Source organism: Rutidosis leptorrhynchoides, chromosome 5 (genome assembly GCF_046630445.1).
Source record: "Rutidosis leptorrhynchoides isolate AG116_Rl617_1_P2 chromosome 5, CSIRO_AGI_Rlap_v1, whole genome shotgun sequence".
NCBI lineage: Eukaryota > Viridiplantae > Streptophyta > Magnoliopsida > Asterales > Asteraceae > Rutidosis > Rutidosis leptorrhynchoides.
The window spans coordinates 391,654,223-391,663,769 of NC_092337.1; the positions used below are offsets into that span (position 1 = coordinate 391,654,223).

General features: G+C 33.5%; 2 protein-coding genes across 2 annotated transcripts; both read right to left on the reverse strand.

The window, feature by feature from the left end:
- Nucleotides 1-238: 238 nt before the first annotated feature.
- On the reverse strand, nt 239-1,411 carry LOC139849837 (leucine-rich repeat extensin-like protein 4). Its single transcript, XM_071839456.1, has one exon. The coding sequence runs from the start codon at nt 1,409-1,411 to the stop codon at nt 239-241; it is 1,173 nt and encodes a 390-aa protein (XP_071695557.1).
- Nucleotides 1,412-2,033: 622 nt separating this feature from the next.
- On the reverse strand, nt 2,034-8,781 carry LOC139846932 (DNA (cytosine-5)-methyltransferase CMT2-like). Its single transcript, XM_071836511.1, has 19 exons — nt 8,445-8,781; nt 7,988-8,022; nt 7,786-7,894; nt 7,564-7,671; nt 7,341-7,460; nt 7,157-7,244; nt 6,656-6,876; nt 6,499-6,564; nt 6,115-6,419; nt 5,956-6,022; nt 5,538-5,867; nt 4,312-4,380; nt 4,045-4,219; nt 3,815-3,936; nt 3,620-3,718; nt 3,497-3,540; nt 3,335-3,404; nt 3,149-3,252; nt 2,034-2,399 (listed from the first exon to the last, which is right to left on the reverse strand). Exons 1-19 carry the CDS (start codon nt 8,766-8,768, stop codon nt 2,204-2,206), a joined length of 2,652 nt encoding a protein of 883 aa, XP_071692612.1. The 5' UTR covers nt 8,769-8,781; the 3' UTR covers nt 2,034-2,203.
- Nucleotides 8,782-9,547: the final 766 nt, after the last annotated feature.

Below are 9,547 nucleotides of genomic sequence, written 5' to 3' on the forward strand. Positions count from 1 at the left end.
TATATATATATATATATATATATATATATATATATATATTACAAGTGCACAACTACATACATATGATCTTGATTTGTACAACACCGTACTATATTACTATATTACTAAGGAGTAGTAACATGTATTTAATATATGTACTAATACTATACTAATAATATATAATATATAATATGATTTCATTTGATTGCATATTAAAACTTAAAAGCAAAAGATGGATATGGCAGAATTTATGAATACATCACATATGGTAATTTTTGTCACCGCAAGGATGCTCAAAGCAATCAACAGGATGATCAAGAACTGCATCACATTCCTTCTTACTCCTCTGAAGAGGCTTATTCGGCAGACAGTTTCTTCGATCATCATAAACGATCCCCCTAGATTTCAAATCGCCACAAATACCCTCTTCCTCAATGAAATAATTATAAGAAAAAGTAAAATTTGACAAATTAGGCAATTCACAAACACCTAAAGGCACTTCACCACTCATCATATTATGCCCAAGATTTAACTGTTCTAAATGAGCTAATCCTGCAATACTATAAGGTATTTCACCTACTAACTTATTAAAACTCACATCCAATACCCTTAACTTGTATAAAAACCCGACTTCTAACGGCAAACACCCCGATATATTCGTGTTTATTAGCAATAATTCCTCCATTGTGTTTGCGAAGTTCGCTATACTTGGTGGGAGACAACCGTTTAAATTGTTATTAGCGAAAACGATTACGGAAGCAGTGGTGGACCCCACGTTAGAAGGGATCACGGACATCAAACGGTTGTTGTTGATGAAAATGGCGTCGAGGTTTTTGTTAAAGAGTTCAGAAGGCAATGCGCCTTCGAATTCATTGTAACGAAGGTCGAGAAATTTGAGACTAGGAAGGGACATGACTATAGAAGGAAAAGGGCCCACAAACCGATTGTTACTGAGATCGAGCTCGAACAAGAAAGTGAGATTTGATAACGCAAGTGGAAGGATACCGCAAAAGCGGTTGCTGTTTAAATGGAGTAGTGCAAGATCAGACAATAAGCCGAGTTCATCGGGGATGTATCCAGCAATGTCTGCGTGGTTTAGATCGATACCAGCGACGGTTAAAATGTTAGTATCGTTTGGAAACGGTGCACAGTATATTCCGGTGTATTTGCAGACTGATGGGCCGGCCCAATCTGAGGTTGTGTTAAACGGGTCGGAGTATATGATTTTTTTCCATGCTTGGAGTGCAATGTAAGCTTGTTGGAGTCGTGGGTTGGATGCATCGGTGGTGTTATTGGGGTGTGGGTGGTGGTTGGTGGTGGTGGAATGGTGGTTTTTGGCGGCTACGTTGCAGAAAGACAATGCGAGGTTAAGAACTAGAAAGGAAATAAAAGTGGTAGTACTTGTAGTGATTAAGGACTTATTTGTTGCCATTGGTTTCTTGATGTAAAAAAGATGTTTGTTATGTGAATGTTATAAAAGTTAGAAACATAAAAGTTAGAAACTTTAAGTCAAGTTGGTCTATAAATATTGTTCATCTAAGTCAACTGGATAGAAAAAATCATTAAAGTTTGAAACTTGATATCATGTTTGATTTTGTAGGGAAGATATAGCAAGTAAAAATGATGGTTGATTTGAAGAGTGCAATGGATGATAATGAGATGACAACTGCAAAGTGGTTAAGAGTGAGACGGCCATAGTTGGAGGTTATGGAGAGTTTTCTTGATTATGAAGGAATTTGTAGATTTAAATTTGGTCCTAAACATTTGTTACATTTTTGTTGATATACGTTAGCAGGTATGATAAGATAATTGGTAAAAAAAAAATTAGAGAAAACACGTGTAATCGGTAATTGGACATATATTGGCACATTAAGCGCAGCGCACCAAAGCCTTTTATTGCGCTTAATGTTCAAATATATGCACAATTATCGCATGTGCATGATGAGTCGCATATAATGCATCGAAAGTATATATATTTAGATGAATAATTAAAACACATTTAACTAAAGGTAAAATAATTTGTAACCAGAATTTCGAACAATATAAGACGATGATAACATGTCTAGAATACGATTTGATCTAATAACCATCTCGGTTATAATGAAAATTTGTAGTACATGGTAGTTAATAATGAATAGATGACATAGTTTTGATAGTAACATAGACTAAAAGAAATAAACATGGTAATGTTATTACAAGTAGCTTAACAACTAAACAACAAATATCAAGGGAGTTGAGGTTCAGCTGCAGCTGCAGATGAGGGCTGCTTCAATAAGTCGGCTGTTGTAGAATGTGAAAACTTAGGTGGAAGAGTTAAGAGAGGTTTGTCTCTTTTTGTCAACTTTTGCACTGCCAGTCCTAGTGTATATCCTAACACACGTCCAACTGGGACAGCTACCGCATTGCCCACCTGCCGGTATCTGCATATAAGTATAGTAAAACTTTTAAGTCGTTGAACACAGAAATATCTGTTTTTCATCCAGCTAAATTTTTACCATAAAACTAAGTATCAAACGGCGGGTTTGGTGACTAGCCCGTCCCGTTTTGCCCATAAACGCCTAATTAGTCGGTCAACGCTAGAAAAGTCATGCCAAAGTCGGTCAAAAGTCAACTTTTTGTCTGGCCTTGTTTTAGTGCAAACAAAAATTTCAAGCCCAGTTACAAACTAGCAGGGAAAAACACCTGACTTACATGATATCCATTACAGATAAATTAATAAATACACTAAAATTACAGAAAACATTAAAGAAAAACATATATATTATTATTTAAAGACACCACATTATCTTATCTGTAAATCATTTATGTTTGAAATATTTATATTTAATTGTCAAATTTTTATTTAATATATTTATATTTACAAGTCTAACGTCCGTCTCGACCTTTCAATGTCCAGACCGACTCGCACCCTTTTTAACCTTGATCACACTAGTTGTAACCATTGTAATTGGTTTTAGCTTTCATATAAACCGGTGAAATTAAAGAGTCCGAAACTAAATTAAGTATAAGAAAAAGTGATTAAAAAAAATAAGGGGATGTTTGAGTTGGCTTATTTTTCAGTGGTTATCTGCTTAAACATTAAAATGCAAACTTGTTTGGAACTAAACAGCTAAAAATATTCACAACAAAATTAACATAAAAAATAAAATATATTTGAAGGCGTTTGTACCTTTGTTTCACACTACCGCACAACGCATAAAAGTCAGGAAATCCTTGCAATCTCGCTTGCTCACGAATGGTCAAGGTTCTATCTTGTTCGGGATGTAACATTGCCTGAAGTTGCATCAACGTTAATTAAATAGTACCCTTTAAAAAATTTCTACAATTCAACATTTGATGGTAGCAGTAAGGATACCTCACTACGATAATTCGGTTCACAAAGCACAGTCGAAACCGTCTCATCCCACCATAATCGTCCAAACGATCTAGTATTCCATAAACAAAACAAAACAAAACAAAATTAACGAAAGGGGAGAAAAAAAAATAAGATTTGTACTACAAAACAAGAGACTCTTACTTTGTATTCTTCTTGTCATTAAAATTTATTGCATACTCAGGGACCTACAGGAAAAATTAAATAATTTATAATAAATATACATAAAATAAATTAATGAGAAACTATTGTCTAAAGCACAGTTACCCAATGTTTTCCAGATGGCATCAGCTCCGCATCGGGAGTCCTGCTTACAACATTATCGTTGTCAACGATAACGCCAGGGAGATCTCTAAAGTTCGCTCCCTGATAAAAATAAATAAAAATATTAGAGCACAAACAAAATATAAAAAATAAATGTGAAATGAAAATAACATAAGAAATAAAAAGCATCATGACAACCTTTCTTTTAGGGACCCGGCAAACTCGCAAATGATCATCCTCGTTTAACTGAAAAGGCCGGTGATCATGTAGTAAAGATTTGTCTAATTCATACGAACTTCCGGAAGCAATGCCCAACATATCTGCAGCTCACATGTAATTAATATAAATACAAAATATAAATAATTAATTAATTTTTGAAATTTATATTTAACAAAGAAGTAATTCTTGAATGATTCGAGTCAATTCACCTGATTTGGAAGCTCTAATGAATTTTTGAAACTCAGTTTCTGGGGCATTTGTATACTTCATGACATCACAAATTTCAGAGTTTGAGACAGGTGGAAGATCGGAAATTGCATCTCCAAGAAGAACACATTTTTCAAGGTTCCGAAATTCATCTTCATCATAAGCAACAACATTGCGCTGTAATAATATGAATATAAATATAAATTAGCATCTACTAGATAAGCTTAAAAATCAAAGCTTTAGAAAAGTTAATTAACTACAATTAGTACCTCAAACTCACATGGAGGCCCATACTTGAAGACCAAATCATGAGTAGGAAGCGGAAACGGTGGCAAATGCTGCATAATATATAGTTACTGAATTACAATCGCATCATGAAGAGTTTAGAAAAGCTTTTGAAAATAAATACACACATAGATTTAAAAAAAGTAGGGGTGTTTATCGGTTCGGTTTGTTTGGTTTCGAAAATTTTGGAGGTAAAACCGAAACTGAACCGAAAAACCCAAAAAATCATTTATCTAAGCTAAACATAACTAATTGATTTTAATTCCACTTCTGAATTTGAAATTAATTTTTTCGTCTATATATTAATAAGGGTGATGATATACAACCTGTTTTTATCCATACATAACCAAATATGCTTTGAATTGTTGTATGTACAACAGTTAAAGCATGTTTGGTTGTGTATGGATAAAAACAGGTTGTGTACGGATCACTACCCTATTAATAATTTAATATATTATTAGATGAATTCGGTTTTCGGTTAAACCAAATTCAAAAAAGTAAAACCGAAAACCGAATCAGAAACTGAATTCAAATTTGGAAACCGAACCGAAACCAAACCGAATTCAAATCTGGTTTGGTTATTTTCAGATTTCATTTGGTTCGATTTTTGGGTATTAATATTATTACTAGTACTGGTACTATTACGACTACTACTATTACTTTTATTATTATTATTTTTATTATTATTATTATTATTATTATTATTATTATTATTATTATTATTACTATTATTGTATTATGGGTGTGTTAATATTAATTATTAATATTATTTGTGGTATTAATATTATTACTATTGCTTTTAACTATTTTTTACTAACACTAGTACTAGTATTAGTATTTTTATTTTTTAGCCGCTTAGAGCCTAAATTGATTTTCAGGGAGACTTTTAAACCCATGAAATTTTTTTTTTTTTTTTTTTTTTTTTTTTTTTTTACTATTTTTATAAATAAATAAAAAAAAGCCGGAGGTCCACTCGGAAACAATCTCTTTATCCGCCGAATAAAGAGAGGGATGACTTTCTCTACTTTTCTGGGTGGAGAAATGACTTGTTTTTATTCTCGGATAAGGGAAGGATTGTCTACATCTCACCTCCCCCATACACCACTCAAGTGGTATTGGGTACTGTTGTTGTTGTTGTTGTATTTGGTTCGATTTTTGGGTTGATCAGTTTGAAACCAAATATTGAACACCCTTAAAAAGAAGTACTTGCCTCGTCAGCATGAGCACCCCACAAGAAAACACGTAAACGGAATTGAGGAAGGCCATAACAACCGGCTGCCATAATCCCGAGCCTAACTTGATAATATTCACTAACTAAAAAGCTTATCGCATATCTTCCAAGACAACCGTTTGCAAATCTCAATATATCAACAACATTTTCCATTAAAATGTACTTGGGCCTCAAAAATTTAATTATCTCCATAAACACCACTATTTGATAATTCTTTTCATCTTCCAATGGAGATTCCCAATTTCTATGCCGATTAAAACCGCTTATTCCTTGACAAGGTGGACCACCACATATTATATCAACATCTCCCTGCAACATTTATATAATAATAACAATTTACATCAAATAAGATTTTCAATATTAGTTAGTCAATAAGTCATTTGCGTAATGATCGTACCGGACGCGGCAATATTTTTTTCTTGATTCCCTTCTCGACAAACTCACGGATCTTGTCCTCACATTTACTGGATTAAAAAAAAAAATTACTAACATATAAAAAATAATTATAATTATATATAAATATAAAATTCATATAAAACAGAGAGATTTATCACACCTTAGCTCGTTGATGGGCTCCCAGGTATCATCACTTGGGCCATATCCAGCCCAACGGACCTTAAACTTGAGTCCACGTTTGCTACTTCGATCGAGATCACAATAACATATATCAACCAGTTTTTCAACTTCGTATTCATCGTCAGGCACACTTTTGACGGATTTCGAGCGTCCCACCTTTTTAGGTGATTCTTCGATCACGGAATCATGAACTTGCGACTCCTTCTCATTTCCCGTGTATTTTTTGCAGAGCAAGTCCCACTCCTTTATTAGGTCACGAAAATCCTCAGCAGATTCATTTCTTATCTGTAAAATAGTAACAACGATTATTAAACGTCTGCAATTTTTTCATAAAAATATGTTAAATAGAATAAACGTTACTGACTTGTGTCTCTGGATGGTTTAACTTCAAGCTTTCACATGCATATTGATCAGCATCTACAGCCCATTTCTACAAATTAGAAGGGAAATTAAAGCGATTAATATTTGATAATATCTAAAACGAATTGGGATGAAATCACATCGAATGCAATTTATCTTACTGTGTATAGATCTACACCAGATAGCTTTGCGCCAAAACACAGTCCGGTTGACATTCCACCACATCCAGAATACATATCTAACAATGTCAACTCCGATTTGGTAGATTTTAAAGTATTTATTGTTCCATTTGAGTTAATGTCAACGATATTATTATTAATATTATTATGAATGTCCTCCTTATTTTGGGATAAGGACAAACCATCACCATCTGAGGATACATCTGCAACATCCACCCACACAAGTCAGAACGGGGTTTTAGGTATAATCGACAAATGCTAATGGTCAAACTCGGTCAAAACTCTGAATTACTAGGGAAACTAGTCAAAATTCGATCAAAACTCGGGATTACTAGGAAAATCGGCCAAAAACAGTCAACGTCAAACTTGGTCAACATCCAAGACCTCCAAGTTGCCGAGTACCCCCTACAAAGTCCCGATCGAGTACCCCCGAGTAAGGATTTTGCAACCTTGACTGACATAACAAAAGAAGACTAGTCTTACCATCGCTTATTGTACAAAATGTGGAGTAATCTACATTGTATTTCATGTCATAATAATAATCACATGCTGGAATAGACTTCAAATTTACCTGCAAAATAATTAAACACGAAAGCATAATGTTGGAATATACTACCTCTAAATACTAAATACATTGTAAAAAACCAAGTAAAAACTCTTAACATACACCGGGTGATATTTGGATTACTTTCACTTTAGAGACAATACAATCTAATGGATTGTCATTCATTAAGGTTGAGTAAAACAACCGTTTCTTGTTGTTAGATGCAGCCGCGTCCTTTATTACCTGAATAAAATAAAATGCATAAACCAAAATACATGGTTACATTTACTAATTTACTAATATAATTAAAAAATGAAATGTGAATGCTTATATAAAGTATCCTTACTGTATCTTCAGCTCTGAAGAACCATTGAACACGGAAAAAGTCTTCATTATTATTTGTTTTAAAAAACTCAAGTATCTTGCCAACATGATTATGGCCGCCTTCTTCACCCTAAAAAAAACGAACCACCCGTTTTATTTCTTGTGGGATTATATCATTTTAATCGTGTCTAGATGATACGAAAGTTGATTTGATTAGACACGTAGCAAAAAAATGAAAATTTGCCTTGACAGTTGCACAATCACCAAGATCAAAGATTCGGTTCTCAATCTTAGCTTGTCGATAATGACATTTAACATTTAAAACCAACTTGTCATCGTTGTCACTATCGTCCCTGCACCGTAAATAAAATGTACAATAAACAAGAAAAATATTTATAACTAAAACTGCAAACGATAATATCCACACGAGAAGAATCACTACTCACTTGGATTTTCGGTAGCTCTCTTTATTATTTAGTCCCTACATGATTCCAAACATATGAAAGATAATCATAATCATATTAATTACATTGATTTCTAAATAATAAAATATATAGTTAAAGTTGCCATTGATGAAAAAAGAAAGTCTGTTTCTTTTCTATAAATGAACAAAGCTACAAAATAGTGCTAAATCTTCAATATTCAGGCAGTTTTGCATTTTTTCAAACATCGATTTTCATGAACCAATTATTCTTCTAGAAGGTACTAGAAGGTAGTTTACAACAGTCAACTCATACGTCATAATTGAACATTCACAAATCACAAATCTTGTCATAAAAGGCAAAAAAGAAAAAAATCACAATGCAAGAATGCATTCATACAAATTACCCCTAGTTGAATTAATTAGTATTAAACGAAATTATTGTAATTATGTAAGAAATTGAACAATGCAATTAAAAATACCGCAGATTCATAACGCCAAGGCCATCTCCGGCGAGCCTCTTCGTCGGAAACTGGATCACCAATCAAGAAAGAAACTTGATCATCGGATGATGAATAAGATTTAGAAAGGGATGAAACCCTAATTCTCTTTTTGGGCGGAAGTTTGTTTGAATTGACAGAACTGTCCTTGCCGGAGTTATTACCGGAGACTAATCTTGGTGACCGTCGGCGATCGGAATGCAATGCCGGTGGAGTAGAAGATGGGATAGGAGATGGCGGCGGTAGTGTAGGTGGGTTTAGGGCAAAACCCTTATCGCCGGCGCCGTCAATGTTGTCAGCCACCATCTCCTGTTGAGAATATGTGAAAGGGTAAAATGGGGAGTTAGTACAGGTATTGAAGTTCTTGAGTGCGTGATTGACAGTCGACCGGGTGGGGTATAGTGTTCACATTTAGTAGGTGGAATAATCAATTTTTTTAATCGATAAAATTGAATTAAATTATATATATATATATATATATATATATATATATATATATATATATATATATATATATATATATATATATATTGGTAGGATACAGAGGGAAGTAACCAATCGGGGGAAGAGGGGGGAAGCAAAAAAAAAAAAAATTCGCTTTTTGGAAAAACTTTGTTCACGAACATTATAGATGAGATGAAAATATGAACATTTAGTAGAGACGCTTTTTGATAAATGTTTTTATTTTGGCGGAAAAACGCTCAAAGAAGTAATAAATAACAATTATAGTGTTTTTCGAGCGTATTTTGAGGTTTTAGCTATTGGGGTTTAGATATTAGGGTTTATAGGGTTTAGATATTAGGGTTTAGAAATTTAGGGTTTAGGGTTTAGATTTAGGATTTAGATTGAGTTTTTAACACGAACGGTTTAGAGTTTAGGGTTTAGGATTTAGGGTTTAGGGTTTAGGGTTTGGTGTTTTGGGTTTATGGAATAAACCCAAAACACCAAACCCTAAACCCTAAACTCTAAATCGGGCTAAATTTTACTTCACAAAACATGGAAAAAAACGTTCATATTCTTCACGAACAATATTATCTTGAATGTTATTTTTGTCGATCGTTTTCCCGCCTAAATAATAACATTCA